Raw genomic sequence first — 23542 nt, 5'->3', positions numbered from 1 at the left:
TATAATCCATTGTTTGACCACAAGAAAATCTTGTTAGAATTTTCACCTATATGTATAATTGACTGATGTCCAAGTGTGGACAGTAGTTTTATAAAAATCTAACTACTGCTTCCCATAAGCGATGCAGGATATTTTTCGTTGAATATATTAATAATATTTTTATATTTAAGATATAATATATTTTCGTCATTTTCTAAAGTCCATGACCAATGATTCTTTACTAGATCCTTTAACAGCCTTCAATCGTTAGCCAATAATGTATTACTAAACGTAATGCATTAGTAATGTGTTTGCAAAAGTTCGTACCCTATTTGGGATAAATATCAGTTTTGTTAATCAATTATATAGTCTGTAACTCTGTTTTCTATAATTGTCTCCGAACATTTTACAACCTGTGATTTCCTTTTCCGTAGAAGTTGCACGTTTAGTTTCAGACAAGTTCACGAGGTAAATGGAGTATGAGCTTTTGCAATCATTCAATATATGAAATAGTGCATGTTAAATTGAAGTGCTTCAGTTTAACAGAGTGTCTGTGATCAGAAACAGGGATCTTGGAAAAATCCGATCCTATAACATCAAATAATCTTTCATTACAAATGACGTACTACATTGCTGCAATTCGTTGAAATATGTTTAAATAAATCATGAGAGCTTTTGATACTTCTTCTCGAACCTTCTTTTTTCGGCGCCCAATCTAGATCGCCTTTGTTACCAAAATTTTATCGTGACAATCGATTTTTTGCAATATTTCGTAATCATATAACACAAGTGTAACGCGTAACATTTACAGAAAATTTTTTTTTTTCGAAATTTCGTATTCATAATCGGCGGGGGTCATTTATTTTGTGTCCATTTAAAGGTTCCGTAAACACAGTTCTTTGGCGCGCGCGATATTTCATAATCGTAATTGTGGTCCCTTTTTTTTATAATCAATTTTAATAAAAATTAACCTAACCTGGATTTTATTTTTTCCTTACAGATGTGAATCCAAACTATATGAAACATTTTAACCGCACTCTTAAATCTAACCGTTTAACACTATTCCTATCCGCACGCAGCCTAAAACCTAAATCCTTAATTGCTAAATTAACCTATCCTATGCCATTTTTCAATACTTGTTGTCGCTCGACACCGCAAATTTATATGGCGACCTTCGGGGGAGGTTCCTGATCCCGCCTGCACCTTTGACTTTGACCTTGACCTTGAAAATCTGAAAAAGGTTTCCAAGACCTTTGGCTTTGTCAGAATTTTCAAAGTCAAAGGCACCTCCACTCTGACCTCGGGATAGAGATCCTAATGCCCTCGCGACTCCAAATACATACAGAACTTTTCTAATTTACGAGAAACGCTATACGCCCTTCGGATGACCTCGGAGGCGCTCCTAGCCTATGAGGCTCAATACCTCTTCCCGAGCTCTTTCAAATGACACCCTACTCAGGGGTGGTAGGAACAAAATACTAAACTTTGCGCCTGTCCTCCACCAGAATTTCCTCTCTTTTTAGTTCAGAACTGTGATTGACTCTGATTCCCTCAAATCTCCCGGTATGACCTAGCGGGTCGGGGGGTTTTGTCGGCCTCGGGGCAATCTAAACTAATTTCCCCTCTCCGCGGGGGGGTGTCAGGGAACATCAATATAAAAAAGAAGTTTTTTTCGACGTTTGAGTTTACAAAGTCTGGACTTCTATCTAATGTACCATCTTTATCGCACTAGTGGCTGCTAGCTTCGTTCCGTCTCTGTCCTAACCATAAGATCCGAAATTTGTTCGAAATTGAGGAATTTAGTTTCCCTAACCGGTGTGGCGGCCCCTTAATTTCCTCCGTTGCTGTTACGCAATTTCCGCGCGGTTTTGAGAAATCTAGCGTTGGGCTCAAGCTGATCTCAATCCGGACCGACTTCCGAACCACTCGCGGATTGAGGAAAATATTCTTGAGGAGCGTATGAGGGTTAAGACAATGAGTCTCTGAAATGAAAAACTAATCAACATTACAGCATTTACATTAAGCTACTAGTAGCTAGGGGTTTGCGCCGCTTAAGGATGTATCACACAGCACAAAATAGTGATTGATGTATCTCCTAGCACCGCTGCGCCCGACGGTAGGTTAAACATTATATCTATACCACTCCCTATGTCATTGAAAGAAAACATCTTAAGATGTAAATTTATGTTATCTACATATTTCATGGCGTATTCCAAAATGAAACATTTTCATAAGGTATTCCAAACAGAAACATTTCCCTAGAGTTTGATATACGGCAAACAAATTCAACAATTTATTTCCTGATGCGCGCACTCAACAGCAAGTTAACATAACAATGACAAACATAAATTCATCCGAGCTCGATCCTGATTGGTCGGGTCACCGAACCGGAACAGGCGATCAACCGTAACCAAGGGTATATAAACCCAAAATTTGGAACAGTAGATCATTCGAGATCCTGACGCTGCAGCGGCAACATGGAGTTCTTCAGGTCTTTCCTCCGTGCGCTAGGACTAATGGAACCTGCCAAGTTGGATTTCATTTCTGAACTCCCGCCGGAGATATCCCAGCTGATTCTACGCAAGTTGGAGCCTAAGTCTCTGCTTTGCGCTGCTCAAGTGTCACGGAAATGGTTAAATGTCTGTAGGGCAGACAAGATCCTAAGACAAACCGCTAGGCATCATAAGCAACGTGCAATGCGGATAATGAATTAACGTTTTCTAGGGGAAGCTGTGGATGAGCCGAGAACGATTGTACAGAGGGATCTAATAATTCCTGCACAGGTGAGAAGAGTTGTTCCTTTCGTCAGAACCAAAACTGGAGTGGTTCGAAAAATTCCTCGAAATCCAGTGCAGAGTGTGGCGAGCGTGGGTTCAATAACTTCGAGGCGTAGTAGATGTATTAGAATGTAAGATGTTAGTCAATTTTATCTTGACGTGCTCTTATGAGTGAATTGACTAGTTGTTAGGATAATGTAGTCTAAGTAAGTACATATAATCCATTGTTTGACCACAAGAAAATCTTGTTAGAATTTTCCCCTATATGTATAATTGACTGATGTCCAAGTGTGGACAGTATTTTTTTAAAAATCTAACTACTGCTTCCCATAAGCGATGCAGGATATTTTTCGTTGAATATATTAATAATATGTTTATATTTAAGATATAATATATTTTCGTCATATTCTAAAGTCCATGACCAATGATTCTTTACTAGATCCTTTAACAGCCTTCAATCGTTAGCCAATAATGTATTACTAAACGTAATGTATTAGTAATGTGTTTGCAAAAGTTCGTACCCTATTTGGGATAAATAACAGTTTTATTAATCAATTATATAGTCTGTAACTCTGTTTTCTATAATTGTCTCCGAACATTTTACAACCTGTGATTTCCTTTTCCGTTGAAGTTGCACGTTTAGTATCAGACAAGTTCACGAGGTAAATTGAGTATGAGCTTTTGCAATCATCCAATATATGAAATAGTGCATGCTAAATTGAAGTGCTTCAGATTAACAGAGTGTCTGTGATCAGAAACAGGGATCTTGGAAAAATCCGATCCTATAACATCAAATAATCTTTCATTACAAATGACGTACTACATTGCTGCAATTCGTTGAAATATGTTTAAATAAATCATGAGAGCTTTTGATACTTCTTCTCGAACCTTCTTTTTTCGGCGCCCAATCTAGATCGCCTTTGTTACCAAAATTTTATCGTGACAATCGATTTTTTGCAATATTTCGTAATCATATAACACAAGTGTAATGCGTATCATTTACAGAAAAAATTTTTTTTCGAAATTTCGTATTCATAATCGGCGGGGGTCATTTATTTTGTGTCCATTTAAAGGTTCCGTAAACACAGTTCTTTGGCGCGCGCGAAATTTCATAATCGTAATTGTGGTCCCTTTTTTTTATAATCAATTTTAATAAAAATTAACCTAACCTGGATTTTATTTTTTCCTTACAGATGTCAATCCAAACTATATGAAACATTGAAAACGCACTCTTAAATCTAACGGTTTAACACTATTCCTATCCGCACGCAGCCTAAAATCTAAATCCTTAATTCCTAAATTGACCTATTCTATGCCATTTTTCACTACTTGTTGTCGCTCGACACCGCAAATTTATATGGCGACCTTCGGGGGAGGTTCCTGATCCCGCCTGCACCTTTGGCTTTGACCCTGACCTTGAAAATCTGAAAAAGGTTTCCAAGACCTTTGGCTTTGTCAGAATTTTCAAAGTCAAAGGCACCTTCACTCTGACCTCGGGATAGAGATCCTAATGCCCTCGCGACTCCAAATACATACAGAACTTTTCTAATTTACGAGAAACGCTATACGCCCTTCGGATGACCTCGGAGGCGCTCCTAGCCTATGAGGCTCAATACCTCTTCCCGAGCTCTTTCAAATGACACCCTACTCAGGGGTGGTAGGAACAAAATACTAAACTTTGCGCCTGTCCTCCACCAGAATTTCCCCTCTTTTTAGTTCAGAACTGTGATTGACTCTGATTCCCTCAAAACTCCCGGTATGACCTAGCGGGTCGGGGGGTTTTGTCGGCCTCGGGGCAATCTAATCTAATTTCCCCTCTCCGCGGGGGGTGGGGGGTGTCAGGGAACATCAATATAAAAAAGAAGTTTTTTTCGACGTTTGAGTTTACAAAGTCTGGACTTCTATCTAATGTACCATCTTTATCGCACTAGTGGCTGCTAGCTTCGTTCCGTCTCTGTCCTAACCATAAGATCCTAAATTTGATCGAAAATGAGGAATTTAGTTTCTCTAACCGGTGTGGCGGCCCCTTAATTTCCTCCGTTGCTGTTACGCAATTTCCGCGCGGTTTTTAGAAATCTAGCGTTGGGCTCAAGCTGATCTCAATCCGGACCGACTTACGAACCATTCGCGGATTGAGGAAAATATTCTTGAGGAGCGTATGAGGGTTAAGACAATGAGTCTCTGAAATGTAAAACTAATCAACATTACAGCATTTACATTAAGCTACTAGTAGCTAGTGGTTTGCGCCGCTTAAGGATATATCACACTGCACAAAATAGTGATTGTTGTATCTCCTAGCACCGCTGCGCCCGACGGTAGGTTAAACATCATACCTATACCACTCCCTATGTCATTGAAAGAAAACATCTTAAGATGTAAATTTATGTTATCTACATATTTAATGGCGTATTCCAAAATGAAACATTTTCATAAGGTATTCCAAACAGAAACATTTCCCTAGAGTTTGATATACGGCAAACAAATTCAACAATTTATTTCCTGATGCGTGCACTGAACAGCAAGTTAACATAACAATGACAAACATAAATTCATCCGAGCTCGATCCTCATTGGTCGGGTCACCGAACCGGAACAGGCGATCAACCGTAACCAAGGGTATATAAACCCAAAATTTGGAACAGTAGATCATTCGAGATCCTGACGCTGCAGCGGCAACATGGAGTTCTTCAGGTCTTTCCTCCGTGCGCTAGGACTACTGGAACCTGCCAAGTTGGATTTCATTTCTGAACTCCCGCCGGAGATATCCCAGCTGATTCTACGCAAGTTGGAGCCTAAGTCTCTGCTTTGCGCTGCTCAAGTGTCACGGAAATGGTTAAATGTCTGTAGGGCAGACAAGATCCTAAGACAAACCGCTAGGCATCATAAGCAACGTGCAATGCGGATAATGAATGATCGTTTTCTAGGGGAAGCTGTGGATGAGCCGAGAACGATTGTACAGAGGGATCTAATAATTCCTGCACAGGTGAGAAGAGTTGTTCCTTTCGTCAGAACCAAAACTGGAGTGGTTCGAAAAATTCCTCGAAATCCAGTGCAGAGAGTGGCGAGCGTGGGTTCAATAACTTCGAGGCGTAGTAGATGTATTAGAATGTAAGATGTTAGTCAATTTTATCTTGACGTGCTCTTATGAGTGAATTGACTAGTTGTTAGGATAATGTAGTCTAAGTAAGTACTTTGTGACGTTGCAACGTTTGCGACGTCCCTTCTCCGTTAATTCCGCGCATATTTTCGAGAGCGATAAAGGACCGGACCGCCCTCTAACGGGACACGTACCGAGACAGGATTCGAGAGCGCTCCTTTAAGAGATCCCGATATTATCGAGGACCTCCTAATGACATCTGTCGCGCGTGCCGAGAACGGCAAGTTTCAGGGCCGTATATGGAACGCGCAGAAGGAACCACCGACCGTCCGAATTGTCACGGGAAATGAACAATCGCCCCAAGGCCAGGAAGCGCCCGACGGAAAAGCGAATGGCCGTTTCGAGAAATTAGAGCTTGGTGCGAGGACACTCGGCAAGCAAACCGGAGGCGCCGCCAGGACAGCAGCTTGCGAACATCTCGTCCGATACGGACCGACGGAACACCCTGACGTCGTCTCGCCCCATCAAGGGAGAGCTGCCCCGGGGTCGGTGCCCTCGTAGCCAAGAAGAGGAAGCCCCTCCGCTGGTCAAGTCGAGCGATAGGCTCCTTGACCAATTTCGTGATTGCCCGGGGCCCTAGGGCGCGAAGAGGGTACGCTCCTGTGCCGTCGAGTCACGCCGTGGAAACACGCCATAGGCAATTCGGAAAAGCGGTCGAGTGGGGGGAACCGCGTTCGATCCGCTAGGCGGCCGAAAATCGATGGATCACTGTCGCGCTGGCTATCGTAGACCACACACGTGGCTGCCATTGAAAACGCGTTGCGTACCACCAAAGTACTACTTGCGCCGCGAGAGATTGCGTGTCCTGTTGAGGGTTTCCGTGCGCCTAGGACTACGTCCACCCGAGCCCAGGCTTGCTGTACGCTCTATCGGGAGCCGTTCAAGGGAATCGGAACGACAGACAGCACGAGAAACGGTAAGTCGCACTTGTGATCCATCCGATATTTTCGTTGCGCGCCGGCTCGACCTTCGTCGTGCGAGGACGAACGCTTCCCGTTCGGGCCTCGATACTTCGCTCGCATTCCCCTCGGAATGCTTTGAGATTTTCGTGAATATTTCGGGAGAGTGTTCCTCTGTAAATTTCGTGCGGAAGAGTGTCTTCCGAGGAGTCGCGTTCGTGAGAGTAACTCAATTCGGTATCTTCGCGTTTCTCGAATCCTGTGTCTCCTGTCGAAACGCGTATTCTGTCCGTCGGCGTTCGATCGCGTAATTGATAACGTACGCGTCGGGGCGATTCACGTGCGGAAGTCATCGCGGCAGTCTCGCAGTCCGACGGTCATCTGCGCCTCGCGTTTCCGAAGTTCGTTGCGAACGAAACGGCGATAATTGTCAGCGGTATCGTTGCGAGCGAAATCGGTAGGACAACCGCGCGGCGAACGGCCATCTTTTCGCTATCTTGTATGAAGAGCGCGGGCTCTCGGGTCGCGGCCACGTGGCCGCTGATTTTGTAAACTGCTACAATAAATAGCTCGAGACCATATCGTAGTCGAATTATTCGATTCCCTGTGAGATCCGTCCTGCCGAGAGGGCTGTCCTAGTCACCCCGTGTTCGAACCATCTGGCCTAGTCGCGACGTCATTTTCGATCCGCGTATCTCGAAGATTCGGCTCTCGACCTCGGCGTCTCCGAGCTCGAGCAGAGTTTAGCGTTTCGTGTGGCATCCTTGCGGTGCCTGGCGCCCGAACCTTTAGCTTTCGTGCGGGAATCGCCGAATCTTCGAGTCTCGTATTGTCTCGGGCGGACCGCGTGCACTCGGCCTGCACGCGGCCTGGTCTCAGCGCCTGCAAGGCCCGAAGGTAACCGGCTTCCGCGGGTCTAACAGCTCGTCGGAAAAAGGTTAACGTGACAATATATAATCCATTGTTTGACCACAAGAAAATCTTGTTAGAATTTTCCCCTATATGTATAATTGACTGATGTCCAAGTGTGGACAGTATTTTTTTAAAAATCTAACTACTGCTTCCAATAAGCGATGCAGGATATTTTTCGTTGAATATATTAATAATATGTTTATATTTAAGATATAATATATTTTCGTCATTTTCTAAAGTCCATGACCAATGATTCTTTACTAGATCCTTTAACAGCCTTCAATCGTTAGCCAATAATGTATTACTAAACGTAATGTATTAGTAATGTGTTTGCAAAAGTTCGTACCCTATTTGGGATAAATAACAGTTTTATTAATCAATTATATAGTCTGTAACTCTGTTTTCTATAATTGTCTCCGAACATTTTACAACCTGTGATTTCCTTTTCCGTAGAAGTTGCACGTTTAGTTTCAGACAAGTTCACGAGGTAAATGGAGTATGAGCTTTTGCAATCATCCAATATATGAAATAGTGCATGTTAAATTGAAGTGCTTCAGTTTAACAGAGTGTCTGTGATCAGAAACAGGGATCTTGGAAAAATCCGATCCTATAACATCAAATAATCTTTCATTACAAATGACGTACTACATTGCTGCAATTCGTTGAAATATGTTTAAATAAATCATGAGAGCTTTTGATACTTCTTCTCGAACCTTCTTTTTTCGGCGCCCAATCTAGATCGCCTTTGTTACCAAAATTTTATCGTGACAATCGATTTTTTGCAATATTTCGTAATCATATAACACAAGTGTAACGCGTATCATTTACAGAAAAATTTTTTATTCGAAATTTCGTATTCATAATCGGCGGGGGTCATTTATTTTGTGTCCATTTAAAGGTTTCGTAAACACAGTTCTTTGGCGCGCGCGAAATTTCATAATCGTAATTGTGGTCCCTTTTTTTTATAATCAATTTTAATAAAAATTAACCTAACCTGGATTTTATTTTTTCCTTACAGATGTCAATCCAAACTATATGAAACATTGAAACCGCACTCTTAAATCTAACCGTTTAACACTATTCCTATCCGCACGCAGCCTAAAATCTAAATCCTTATTTGCTAAATTAACCTATTCTATGCCATTTTTCACTACTTGTCGCTCGACACCGCAAATTTATATGGCGACCTTCGGGGGAGGTTCCTGATCCCTTCTGCACCTTTGACTTTGACCTTGACCTTGAAAATCTGAAAAAGGTTTCCAAGACCTTTGGCTTTGTCAGAATTTTCAAAGTCAATGTCACCTCCACTCTGACCTCGGGATAGAGATCCTAATGCCCTCGCGACTCCAAATACATACAGAACTTTTCTAATTTACGAGAAACGCTATACGCCCTTCGGATGACCTCGGAGACGCTCCTAGCCTATGAGACTCAATACCTCTTCCCGAGCTCTTTCAAATGACACCCTACTCAGGGGTGGTAGGAACAAAATACTAAACTTTGCGCCTGTCCTCCACCAGAATTTCCTCTCTTTTTAGTTCAGAACTGTGATTGACTCTGATTCCCTCAAAACTCCCGGTACGACCTAGCGGGTCGGGGGATTTTGTCGGCCTCGGGGCAATCTAAACTAATTTCCCCTCTCCGCGGGGGGGGGGGTGTCAGGGAACATCAATATAAAAAAGAAGTTTTTTTCGACGTTTGAGTTTACAAAGTCTGGACTTCTATCTAATGTACCATCTTTATCGCACTAGTGGCTGCTAGCTTCGTTCCGTCTCTGTCCTAACCATAAGATCCGAAATTTGTTCGAAATTGAGGAATTTAGTTTCCCTAAGCGGTGTGGCGGCCCCTTAACTTCCTCCGTTGCTGTTACGCAATTTCCGCGCGGTTTTTAGAAATCTAGCGTTGGGCTCAAGCTGATCTCAATCCGGACCGACTTACGAACCACTCGCGGATTGAGGAAAATATTCTTGAGGAGCGTATGAGGGTTAAGACAATGAGTCTCTGAAATGTAAAACTAATCAACATTACAGCATTTACATTAAGCTACTAGTAGCTAGGGGTTTGCGCCGCTTAAGGATGTATCACACTGCACAAAATAGTGATTGATGTATCTCCTAGCACCGCTGCGCCCGACGGTAGGTTAAACATCATACCTATACCACTCCCTATGTCATTGAAAGAAAACATTTTAAGATGTAAATTTATGTTATCTACATATTTAATGGCGTATTCCAAAATGAAACATTTTCATAAGGTATTCCAAACAGAAACATTTCCCTAGAGTTTGATATACGGCAAACAAATTCAACAATTTATTTCCTAATGCGTGCACTCAACAGCAAGTTAACATAACAATGACACACATAAATTCATCCGAGCTCGATCCTGATTGGTCGGGTCATCGAACCGGAACAGGGGATCAACCGTAACCAAGGGTATATAAACCCAAAATTTGGAACAGTAGATCATTCGAGTTCCTGACGCTGCAGCGGCAACATGGAGTTCTTCAGGTCTTTCCTCCGTGCGCTAGGACTACTGGAACCTGCCAAGTTGGATTTCATTTCTGAACTCCCGCCAGAGATATCCCAGCTGATTCTACGCAAGTTGGAGCCTAAGTCTCTGCTTTGCGCTGCTCAAGTGTCACGGAAATGGTTAAATGTCTGTAGGGCAGACAAGATCCTAAGACAAACCGCTAGGCATCATAAGCAACGTGCAATACGGATAATGAATGAACGTTTTCTAGGGGAAGCTGTGTTTGCAAAAGTTCGTACCCTATTTGGGATAAATAACAGTTTTATTAATCAATTATATAGTCTGTAACTCTGTTTTCTATAATTGTCTCCGAACATTTTACAACCTGTGATTTCCTGTTCCGTAGAAGTTGCACGTTTAGTTTCAGACAAGTTCACGAGGTAAATTGAGTATGAGCTTTTGCAATCATCCAATATATGAAATAGTGCATGTTAAATTGAAGTGCTTCAGTTTAACAGAGTGTCTGTGATCAGAAACAGGGATCTTGGAAAAATCCGATCCTATAACATCAAATAATCTTTCATTACAAATGACGTACTACATTGCTGCAATTCGTTGAAATATGTTTAAATAAATCATGAGAGCTTTTGATACTTCTTCTCGAACCTTCTTTTTTCGGCGCCCAATCTAGATCGCCTTTGTTACCAAAATTTTATCGTGACAATCGATTTTTTGCAATATTTCGTAATCATATAACACAAGTGTAACGCGTATCATTTACAGAAAAATTTTTTATTCGAAATTTCATATTCATAATCGGCGGGGGTCATTTATTTTGTGTCCATTTAAAGGTTCCGTAAACACAGTTCTTTGGCGCGCGCGAAATTTCATAATCGTAATTGTGGTCCCTTTTTTTTATAATCAATTTTAATAAAAATTAACCTAACCTGGATTTTATTTTTTCCTTACAGATGTCAATCCAAACTATATGAAACATTGAAACCGCACTCTTAAATCTAACCGTTTAACACTATTCCTATCCGCACGCAGCCTAAAATCTAAATCCTTAATTGCTAAATTAACCTATTCTATGCCATTTTTCACTACTTGTTGTCGCTCGACACCGCAAATTTATATGGCGACCTTCGGGGGAGGTTCCTGATCCCGCCTGCACCTTTGACTTTGACCTTGACCTTGAAAATCTGAAAAATGTTTCCAAGACCTTTGGCTTTGTCAGAATTTTCAAAGTCAAAGGCACCTCCACTCTCACCTCGGGATAGAGATCCTAATGCCCTCGCGACTCCAAATACATACAGAACTTTTCTAATTTACGAGAAACGCTATACGCCCTTCGGATGACCTCGGAGGCGCTCCTAGCCTATGAGGCTCAATACCTCTTCCAACTGACACCCTACTCAGGGGTGGTAGGAACAAAATACTAAACTTTGCGCCTGTCCTCCACCAGAATTTCCTCTCTTTTTAGTTCAGAACTGTGATTGACTCTGATTCCCTCAAAACTTCCGGTACGACCTAGCGGGTCGGGGGATTTTGTCGGCCTCGGGGCAATCTAAACTAATTTCCCCTCTCCGCGGGGGGGGGGGGGGTGTCAGGGAACATCAATATAAAAAAGAAGTTTTTTTCGACGTTTGAGTTTACAAAGTCTGGACTTCTATCTAATGTACCATCTTTATCGCACTAGTGGCTGCTAGCTTCGTTCCGTCTCTGTCCTAACCATAAGATCCGAAATTTGTTCGAAATTGAGGAATTTAGTTTCCCTAAGCGGTGTGGCGGCCCCTTAATTTCCTCCGTTGCTGTTACGCAATTTCCGCGCGGTTTTTAGAAATCTAGCGTTGGGCTCAAGCTGATCTCAATCCGGACCGACTTACGAACCACTCGCGGATTGAGGAAAATATTCTTGAGGAGCGTATGAGGGTTAAGACAATGAGTCTCTGAAATGTAAAACTAATCAACATTACAGCATTTACATTAAGCTACTAGTAGCTAGGGGTTTGCGCCGCTTGAGGATGTATCACACTGCACAAAATAGTGATTGATGTATCTCCTAGCACCGCTGCGCCCGACGGTAGGTTAAACATCATACCTATACCACTCCCTATGTCATTGAAAGAAAACATTTTAAGATGTAAATTTATGTTATCTACATATTTCATGGCGTATTCCAAAATGAAACATTTTCATAAGGTATTCCAAACAGAAACATTTCCCTAGAGTTTGATATACGGCAAACAAATTCAACAATTTATTTCCTAATGCGTGCACTCAACAGCAAGTTAACATAACAATGACACACATAAATTCATCCGAGCTCGATCCTGATTGGTCGGGTCATCGAACCGGAACAGGGGATCAACCGTAACCAAGGGTATATAAACCCAAAATTTGGAACAGTAGATCATTCGAGTTCCTGACGCTGCAGCGGCAACATGGAGTTCTTCAGGTCTTTCCTCCGTGCGCTAGGACTACTGGAACCTGCCAAGTTGGATTTCATTTCTGAACTCCCGCCGGAGATATCCCAGCTGATTCTACGCAAGTTGGAGCCTAAGTCTCTGCTTTGCGCTGCTCAAGTGTCACGGAAATGGTTAAATGTCTGTAGGGCAGACAAGATCCTAAGACAAACCGCTAGGCATCATAAGCAACGTGCAATGCGGATAATGAATGAACGTTTTCTAGGGGAAGCTGTGGATGAGCCGAGAACGTTTGTACAGAGGGATCTAATAATTCCTGCACAGGTGAGAAGAGTTGTTCCTTTCGTCAGAACCAAAACTGGAGTGGTTCGAAAAATTCCTCGAAATCCAGTGCAGAGTGTGGCGAGCGTGGGTTCAATAACTTCGAGCCGTAGTAGATGTATTAGAATGTAAGATGTTAGTCAATTTTATCTTGTCGTGCTCTTATGAGTGAATTGACTAGTTGTTAGGATAATGTAGTCTAAGTAAGTACATATAATCCATTGTTTGACCACAAGAAAATCTTGTTATAATTTTCCCCTATATGTATAATTGACTGATGTCCAAGTGTGGACAGTATTTTTTTAAAAATCTAACTACTGCTTCCCATAAGCGATGCAGGATATTTTTCGTTGAATATATTAATAATATGTTTATATTTAAGATATAATATATTTTCGTCATTTTCTAAAGTCCATGACCAATGATTCTTTACTAGATCCTTTAACAGCCTTCAATCGTTAGCCAATAATGTATTACTAAACGTAATGTATTAGTAATGTGTTTGCAAAAGTTCGTACCCTATTTGGGATAAATAACAGTTTTATTAATCAATTATATAGTCTGTAACTCTGTTTTCTATAATTGTCTCCGAACATTTTACAACCTGTGATTTCCTTTTCCGTAGAAGTTGCACGTTTAGTTTCAGACAAGTTCACGAGGTAAATTGAGTATGAGCTTTTGCAATCATCCAATATATGAAATAGTGCATGTTAAATTGAAGTGCTTCAGTTTAACAGAGTGTCTGTGATCAGAAACAGGGATCTTGGAAAAATCCGATCCTATAACATCAAATAATCTTTCATTACAAATGACGTACTACATTTCTGCAATTCGTTGAAATATGTTTAAATAAATCATGAGAGCTTTTGATACTTCTTCTCGAACCTTCTTTTTTCGGCGCCCAATCTAGATCGCCTTTGTTACCAAAATTTTATCGTGACACTCGATTTTTTGCAATATTTCGTAATCATATAACACAAGTGTAACGCGTATCATTTACAGAAAAATTTTTTATTCGAAATTTCGTATTCATAATCGGCGGGGGTCATTTATGTTGTGTCCATTTAAAGGTTCCGTAAACACAGTTCTTTGGCGCGCGCGAAATTTCATAATCGTAATTGTGGTCCCTTTTTTTTATAATCAATTTTAATAAAAATTAACCTAACCTGGATTTTATTTTTTCCTTACAGATGTCAATCCAAACTATATGAAACATTGAAACCGCACTCTTAAATCTAACCGTTTAACACTATTCCTATCCGCACGCAGCCTAAAATCTAAATCCTTAATTGCTAAATTAACCTATTCTATGCCATTTTTCACTACTTGTTGTCGCTCGACACCGCAAATTTATATGGCGACCTTCGGGGGAGGTTCCTGATCCCGCCTGCACCTTTGACTTTGACCTTGACCTTGAAAATCTGAAAAAGATTTCCAAGACCTTTGGCTTTGTCAGAATTTTCAAAGTTAAAGGCACCTCCACTCTGACCTCGGGATCGAGATCCTAATGCCCTCGCGACTCCAAATACATACAGAACTTTTCTAATTTACGAGAAACGCTATACGCCCTTCGGATGACCTCGGAGGCGCTCCTAGCCTATGAGGCTCAATACCTCTTCCCGAGCTCTTTCAAATGACACCCTACTCGGGGGTGGTAGGAACAAAATACTAAACTTTGCGCCTGTCCTCCACCAGAATTTCCTCTCTTTTTAGTTCAGGACTGAGATTGACTCTGATTCCCTCAAAACTCCCGGTATGACCTAGCGGGTCGGGGGATTTTGTCGGCCTCGGGGCAATCTAAACTAATTTCCCCTCTCCGCGGGGGGGGGGGTGTCAGGGAACATCAATATAAAAAAGAAGTTTTTTTCGACGTTTGAGTTTACAAAGTCTGGACTTCTATCTAATGTACCATCTTTATCGCACTAGTGGCTGCTAGCTTCGTTCCGTCTCTGTCCTAACCATAAGATCCGAAATTTGTTCGAAATTGAGGAATTTAGTTTCCCCAAGCGGTGTGGCGGCCCCTTAATTTCCTCCGTTGCTGTTACGCAATTTCCGCGCGGTTTTTAGAAATCTAGCGTTGGGCTCAAGCTGATCTCAATCCGGACCGACTTACGAACCACTCGCGGATTGAGGAAAATATTCTTGAGGAGCGTATGAGGGTTAATACAATGTGTCTCTGATATGTAAAACTAATCAGCATTACAGCATTTGCATTAAGCTACTAGTGGCCAGGGGTTCGCGCCGCTTAAGGATGTATCACACTGCACAAAATAGTGATTGATGTATCTCCTAGAACCGCTCCGTCCGACGGTGGGTTAAACATCATACCTATACCACTCCCTATGTCATTGAAAGAAAACATCTTAAGATGTAAATTTATGTTATCTACATATTTCATAGCGTAATCCAAAATGAAACATTTTCATAAGGTATTCCAAACAGAAACATTTCCCTAGAGTTTGATATACGGCAAACAAATTCAACGATTTATATCCAGATGCGTGCACTCAACAGCAAGTTAACATAACAATGACAAACATAAATTCATCCGAGCTCGATCCTGATTGGTCGGGTCACCGAACCGGAACAGGCGATCAACCGTAACCAAGGGTATATAAACCCAAAATTTGGAACAGTAGATCATTAGAGATCCTGACGCTGCAGCGGCAACATGGAGTTCTTCAGGTCTTTCCTCCGTGCGCTAGGACTACTGGAACCTGCCAAGTTGGATTTCATTTCTGAACTCCCGCCGGAGATATCCCAGCTGATTCTACGCAAGTTGGAGCCTAAGTCTATGCTTTGCGCTGCTCAAGTGTCACGGAAATGGTTAAATGTATGTAGGGCGGACATGATCCTAAGACAAACCGCTAGGCATCATAAGCAACGTGCAATGCGGATAATGAATGAACGTTTTCGAGGGGAAGCTGTGGATGAGCCGAGAACGATTGTACAGAGGGATCTAATAATTCCTGCACAGGTGAGAAGAGTTGTTTCTTTCGTCAGAACCAAAACTGGAGTGGTTCGAAAAATTCCTCGAAATCCAGTGCAGAGTGTGGCGAGCGTGGGTTCAATAACTTCGAGGCGTAGTAGATGTATTAGAATGTAAGATGTTAGTCAATTTTATCTTGACGTGCTCTTATGAGTGAATTGACTAGTTGTTAGGATAATGTAGTCTAAGTAAGTACATATAGTCCATTGTTTGATCACAAGAAAATCTTGTTATAATTTTCCCCTATATGTATAATTGACTGATGTCCAAGTGTGGACAGTATTTTTTTAAAAATCTAACTACTGCTTCCCATAAGCGATGCAGGATATTTTTCGTTGAATATATTAATAATATGTTTATATTTAAGATATAATATCTTTTCGTCATTTTCTAAAGTCCATGACCAATGATTCTTTACCAGATCCTTTAACAGCCTTCAATCGTTAGCCAATAATGTATTACTAAACGTAATGTATTAGTAATGTGTTTGCAAAAGTTCGTACCCTATTTGGGATAAATAACAGTTTTATTAATCAATTATATAGTCTGTAACTCTGTTTTCTATAATTGTCTCCGAACATTTTACAACCTGTGATTTCCTTTTCCGTAGAAATTGCACGTTTAGTTTCAGACAAGTTCACGAGGTAAATTGAGTATGAGCTTTTGCAATCATCCAATATATGTGTTTAAAACCATATATACGCGAGCGAGATATCATTCTAATAGCCGTTAATAGCTCGCCGGTTGCTTGAGCCGGTATTGTTTCTACGCGTTCCAGAGATTCCGTCATTCGTGACTGTTGATAGTTTTTGTAACCTGATCCTGCGTCTTTGTCTAAGTGTCGTCTCAACTCCTGATTGGCGAAATTGAACTGTAACGAATATTTGTCGAATCGCTGCCGTTTCGCGTGCCGGTCTCAAGAGACCAGTGAGAGTCTAATCGCCGTATTGAAAAGTTACTGCTGTAAGAGAGCTCGTCAGGTTCTTATATAATAAAATCAAAGAGTATCCGTACACACGACCAGTTATTAAAAAACTCTCCAAACCACAGTCCTGCGAGCCAGTCCATAAATACTGTCGTTAACATAAATTTTGGTCCTTCGAGCCGGATAATCGCTGTGACTGTGTCGAATTCAATCGAACTGTGCAAGTGTTGAACGGTTATTCTAAAGACTCAGTGAAACCATCGCCTTTCCCTGATAAAGGCGCACGGCTTGACCCTCGCTCGTTTTTTCTGCTTTGGACTCATCTCTACAACTCGTTCGTTACAAAAATGACCGACACCAGTGAAAGCTTGCTAATTCAGCAAGATACTGCGATTGCCGCAATTAAGCGTGTAATCGTGAACTATAAAAAGATGGCAAAACCCCAAATCACGCTGGTCAAAGTGAAAAGTCGACTGGATCAACTGGAGAAACTGTGGATCGAGTGTCGCCAAACTCACTCGAGGCTGCTTCTGGTCACAAAAGCGGAGGACCAGAAGACTATACCCTATTTCAAGGCCAACGTTTTTCTCGATGCCGAGACCGCTTACCTCGACGCTTCTGATACTCTCAACGAGGTCATCGCCCAGCTGGACATCGCCGGTGGAACTTCAAAGATAAGTCCTAATACGGATTCTTCCGTCGCTGCTAATTCTGTATCTGTACAATTACCGCGTCTCTCCCTGCCTAAGTTTTCTGGTGATTTTAGTCAATGGGGAACTTTCCGTGGTCTATTCGAATCGAGCGTCGACAAGAACAAGTCTCTTTCGAACACTCAAAAATTACATTATCTTAAAATCCATGTAACCGGTGACGCGGCCCTTTTAATTAACAATATCAGCATGTCCGACGAAAACTACGAAGCTGCCTGGCAAATACTTGTAGACGAATACAATGATGAATCCGCGCTCATACAAGCACACATACACAAATTCGTTAGCTTGCCGTCTATGAAAACCGAATCTGCGTCGGAACTCAAACATTTGCGAGATACCGTTGTGTCTTCTTTAACCGCGCTGAGAAATCTTAAACGCGATGTTGATTCTTGGGACGATTTGTTAGTTTATTTGATCGCACAAAAATTTGCGAAACGCACTCGCGATGAGTGGCTCTTAGAACGCGGTTGTTCAAAAAACTATCCCACGTACAAAGAAATTAACGAGTTCATGACTCTTCGCATCCGCGGTCTTACCGATACGATCGCCACGAGCGACGGTGTTTCTAGCAAAAACAAAGTTGTGTCTGACGTTCCGCGAAACCGCTCGAGCGTGAATAATGTTTCGATTATCAAATGTATCGAGTGTTCCGGTAATCATCCTCTATTTAAATGTGACCGATTCAAATCCAAATCAATTGATCAACGAATCTCATTTGTTAAACAAAATAGAATTTGCTTTAATTGCTTGCGGTCAGGTCACGTCACTTCCGACTGTAAAAATCCAGGTAGATGTTTTCTGTGCAAGCGAACTCACCATTCGCTCTTACATCGCGCTGCCGGTTCCCCAAGCAAAGCGACTAACGCTATTAACGAGACTTCAGTTAACGACCACGTCGATAAAGAAAGCTCTTCTAATGATTCCTGTACTGCGTCGCAAGTATTAGTGCAGACAGTCCTTCCCGCGGACCTCTCCGTTCCAAATACGTTGCTCGCTACTGCTTGGGTCGTACTCCGTACCGCTGAAGGACGTGCCTTCAGGCTTCGCGCGTTACTTGATCAAGGAGCTTCCTGTAGCTTTATAACCGAATCGGTATGCCAGTTAATGCGAACGAAAAGATATCGGACGAGACTCCAAATTCAATGTTTCGGTGATCAGTATAACGGGTTGGCAAAATCTCGCGTATCCGTGACATTAGAATCATGCCACAATTCTAAAGTATCGTTCCCACTGTCAGCCTTTGTCTATCAGCGTATCACTGCTTACGCCGGCTCTAAATCCCGTATGGATTTCCAGTCTTGGCCACATTTACGCAATCTCCAGCTAGCTGATCCAAACCCTTCCAGTTGCCATCCAATTCATGTCTTAATCGGTGCCGATTTATACGGCTCTCTTTTGCTGAACGACCTCCGCCAAGGTCCTCTCGGTACTCCTACTGCCCAGCTTACCTCGCTGGGATGGATCCTTTCCGGTCCCATCAAAAATCAAGATTCTCGTCAGGAATCCTCCTCTGCTGTAAATCTCATAAACTCTGTGTCAGCTGCCAAACTCGAAGATTCTCGTCAGGAATCTACTTCCATTGTTAATTGTCTATCTTCTGAAGATTTAGACAATTCGCTACGTCGTTTCTGGGAAATTGAAGAAGTTCCCTCCAAGCTCCCTCTCTCCGAAGAAGACGAACGGTGCGATCGCTTTTTTCGTGACACCCACACCCGCTCCTCTCAAGGGCGATACATAGTGCGACTCCCGTTCAAGAGTCAACCTCCATTCGATCTCGACGGATCATACTCAATCGCATCTCGCTTTTACTCGACACTGGAGCAACGACTGCTCAAACAACCGATACTCGAATCGGAGTATCATAACTTCTTATCAGAATATCTCTCCATGGGTCACATGGAACGCATAGCGGAAGAGCATGCCTCAAACTCTTCTGCGATATATATTCCTCATCATCCTGTCGTGCGACCTTCTAGCAGTACGACCAAACTCAGAGTCGTATTTAATGCTTCCGCTAAAACCAAGTCCGGAAAATCTCTAAACGACTACCTTATGGTCGGTCCAAAGCTACAGCGCGATTTAGCTGCTATCATACTGCGCTGGCGACTATTTCGCTACGTATACACTGCTGACATCGCCAAGATGTTCAGACAAATTCTAATCAATCCCCTTGATTCCGACTATCAAAGAATTTTATGGCGACCGAACAGCCAGCTGCCGGTTTCTTCATTTCGATTGCTTACCGTAACCTACGGTCTCGCATCTGCACCATACCTCGCCATTAAGGTACTTGATCAATTGGCTCTTGACGAGGGAAACAATTTTCCCGCTGCCGTGCCTATTCTACAAGATTCCATTTATGTAGATGACGCTATTTTCGGCGCGGACAATACTCATACCCTCCTCGAGATTCGTCGGCAGCTAGTAGAACTCCTGCATCGTGGAGGTTTTCAACTTCGAAAATGGGCTACTAATGCGGTCGAATTACTTGAAAACATTCCTTCTGAGGAGCGTGAGTCCGCGTCCGATCATTTTCTCAGTGAAGATGAATCCTTAAAGGTCCTTGGTATCGTATGGACCCCTTCCGAAGACGTTTTCCGCTTTCAGGTAGACAGTTGTCTGCCGGAAAAGTGTACAAAACGAAGTATTCTTTCGATCGTTTCAAAAATATTCGATCCATTAGGATGGGCATCTCCCGTGATTATTGTTGCAAAAATAATGCTTCAAGAGCTCTGGCTCTTAAAGAAAGATTGGGATGAAGATACCCCCCTTGAATTTCGTAAAAAATGGACTGCGTATTGCAACATTTTGCCTCAATTGAGCTCGGTCAAAATTCCTCGCTGGACCGGACTGCACAGCAACAGTATCGCGATCGAATTACACGGCTTTGCCGATGCGTCACATTGTGCCTACGCCGCGGTAGTTTATTTGAGAGTTCTTCATTCCCTTTCGGATATACAAGTTACTCTGCTGACTGCTAAAAGTAAAGTAGCTCCTCTCAAAACTATCAGCATTCCTCGCTTGGAATTAAACGCTGCCGTACTAGTAACCCGACTGCTTGAGTGGACTTCGTCATCCTTAAAACTTCCATCATCTCGCATTTACGGATGGACAGATTCCACCGTCGTCTTAGCCTGGCTTAGACAACATCCTTCTACTTGGAATACATACGTCGCAAATCGCGTATCCGAGATCCAAACTCAGCTTCCGCAGGTAAAGTGGCAACATGTACGTTCTCAAGAAAACCCAGCTGATTGCGCCTCGCGAGGTATCTCCGTCTCTGAATTCGCTATTCATAAGCTGTGGTGGTCTGGACCGGATTGGTTATCTCGTCCATCCGTTTTCTGGCCTGATCACACTCGTTCGGATAGCGAAGAGCTAGACTCACGAGAAATCGCCTCATCTGAATCTCGTAAAATACAGGTTCAACTACTGTCGACACACCCTGAATGGGATCTTCTATATCAATACTCAAGCTGGACGCGACTCTGTCGAGTCACTGCATATATACTTCGATTCGCCCAGAATTCTTGTAAAAAACTACGTATGTCGTCTACTTGCTCGCTGTACCATTCACTGTCTTTATCTGCTGCCGAGATACGAAATGCTTCTCTGTATTGGATGTCTTACGTTCAAAAGAAAAACTTTCATGCTGAAAGCAAATTTTTAAAGGATCATGCACCGGTTCCGAAATCCAGCTCGCTTATTTCTTTACATCCCATCCTCGGGAAAGATTCATTAATTCGGCTTGGCGGGCGGCTCGAGCATGCCGCTCTAAGCTATGAAGAAAAACATCCAATTATATTGCCGAAACACCGAATTTCGGAACTTCTAATCGATCATGTACACAAGCGCACTCTCCATGGAGGCGTGCAGTTAACTCTTCGAGTTCTTCGGCAACAATATTGGATAATTTCGGCTAGATCCTTAGTACGCGCCCACATACATCGATGCATTCCCTGTATTCGGCAAAGGGCGCAAGCTGCTACTCAGCTGATGGGAGACCTTCCAAACTTTAGAGTCACTCCCTCGGCTCCATTTTCCCATACTGGGCTGGACTATGCCGGTCCAATTCACATACTTCCAATTGTCGGTAGAGGTCAAAAGACGAGAAAATATTACTTCGCAGTGTTCGTATGCCTTGCTACCAAAGCGGTGCATCTCGAACTTGTCGAAGATTCCTCCACCGCTGCCTTTTTAGCTGCCTTTAGACGATTCGTCAGTCGCCGAGGGCTTCCTACTAACTTGTACTCTGACAACGGCACGAACTTCCGTGGTGCCGATCGTGAATTGAAGCAAACCTTTCAAGTTCTCCTGTCTGATCCTTCGCTCAAAAACTTGCTGGCTAATGACGGAATCACCTGGAAATTCATCCCCCCTTCCGCTCCTCATTTTGGTGGACTCTGGGAGGCTGGAGTAAAAAGCGCCAAGTATCACTTAAAGCGAGCAGTGGGAGCGCATACTTTATCTCAAACTGAGTTTTCTACCGTCTTATGCCAGGTCGAGGCATGTTTGAACTCTCGTCCGATTTCCGCTCTTACCGACGAACCTACCGATCTATCGGCGCTGACACCCGGTCATTTTATTATCGGGCGGCCACTTATCGCGGTTCCAGAGGAATCCGCTTTGGAGATAAATCCGAATAGATTTGACCGATGGCAACAAGTCAGAAAAATTACCGAACAAATCTGGCGTTCGTGGTCCTCCGACTATCTACATACGTTGCATCAACGTCGAAAGTGGCAGCAGGATCGCGCAAACTTGAGCGTAAATGAACTTGTTCTTTTAAAAAATTCTTTACTTCCCCCTTCTAAGTGGCAACTCGCGCGCATTACTCAGTTACATCCTGGCCCGGACGAAAAGGTCCGCGTTGTCACCGTGCGTACCGTGGACGGTGAATTGAAACGACCTATAACCCAGATTTGCCCGCTGCCGGTCAAGTCACAAAATGAAAATTTAGATTCGTCCAAGTAATTACCAATTATACTTTTGTATCCTTTGCGTTAATGTATAAGGTAGATTATAAGCTGCGTTACATCTTTACTCTATGTACTTATTTTAAGAAGCAATATGGTTAGTTTTTTTTGTTGCCTTTGACGGACTACTGTTTATCTTCGTTTACTGCTGTGAATTGTCATTTATATATCAAGGTTCCAACGTACACGAAATTACTCTCTTATAATACTTAATTTGCGAAGACCAAGATATATCGTTTTGCCTCCTCTGGACGCAAGGCGGGCGGTATGTTTAAAACCATATATACGCGAGCGAGATATCATTCTAATAGCCGTTAATAGCTCGCCGGTTGCTTGAGCCGGTATTGTTTCTACGCGTTCCAGAGATTCCGTCATTCGTGACTGTTGATAGTTTTTGTAACCTGACCCTGCGTCTTTGTCTAAGTGTCGTCTCAACTCCTGATTGGCGAAATTGAACTGTAACGAATATTTGTCGAATCGCTGCCGTTTCGCGTGCCGGTCTCAAGAGACCAGTGAGAGTCTAATCGCCGTATTGAAAAGTTACTGCTGTAAGAGAGCTCGTCAGGTTCTTATATAATAAAATCAAAGAGTATCCGTACACACGACCAGTTATTAAAAAACTCTCCAAACCACAGTCCTGCGAGCCAGTCCATAAATACTGTCGTTAACATATGAAATAGTGCATGTTAAATTGAAGTGCTTCAGTTTAACACAGTGTCTGTGATCAGAAACAGGGATCTTGGAAAAATCCGATCCTATAACATCAAATAATCTTTCATTACAAATGACGTACTACATTGCTGCAATTCGTTGAAATATGTTTAAATAAATCATGAGAGCTTTTGATACTTTTTCTCGAACCTTCTTCTTTCGGCGCCCAATCTAGATCGCCTTTGTTACCAAAATTTTATCGTGACAATCGATTTTTTGCAATATTTCGTAATCATATAACACAAGTGTAACGCGTAACATTTACAGACAATTTTTTTTTTCGAAA

At 42.4% G+C, this 23542-nt stretch overlaps 1 protein-coding gene across 1 annotated transcript in view; it reads left to right on the top strand.

The window, feature by feature from the left end:
• The window catches only part of LOC143219760 (uncharacterized), a 99960-nt gene extending 77417 nt beyond the window's left edge, over positions 1-22543 (top strand). The window contains exons 2-4 of the mRNA XM_076445638.1: positions 6642-6828; positions 17082-18221; positions 18327-22543. Coding sequence (XP_076301753.1) covers positions 6642-6828; positions 17082-18221; positions 18327-22543 — 5544 coding nt within the window. The remainder of the gene's footprint in view (positions 1-6641; positions 6829-17081; positions 18222-18326) is intronic.
• The last annotated feature ends 999 nt before the right edge of the window (positions 22544-23542 follow it).

Source organism: Lasioglossum baleicum, unplaced genomic scaffold, assembly GCF_051020765.1.
Source record: "Lasioglossum baleicum unplaced genomic scaffold, iyLasBale1 scaffold0069, whole genome shotgun sequence".
Taxonomy (NCBI): Eukaryota; Metazoa; Arthropoda; class Insecta; order Hymenoptera; family Halictidae; genus Lasioglossum; species Lasioglossum baleicum.
The sequence above is the reverse complement of the archived record's forward strand: the minus strand, read 5'-3'. Positions and strand labels throughout refer to the sequence as shown.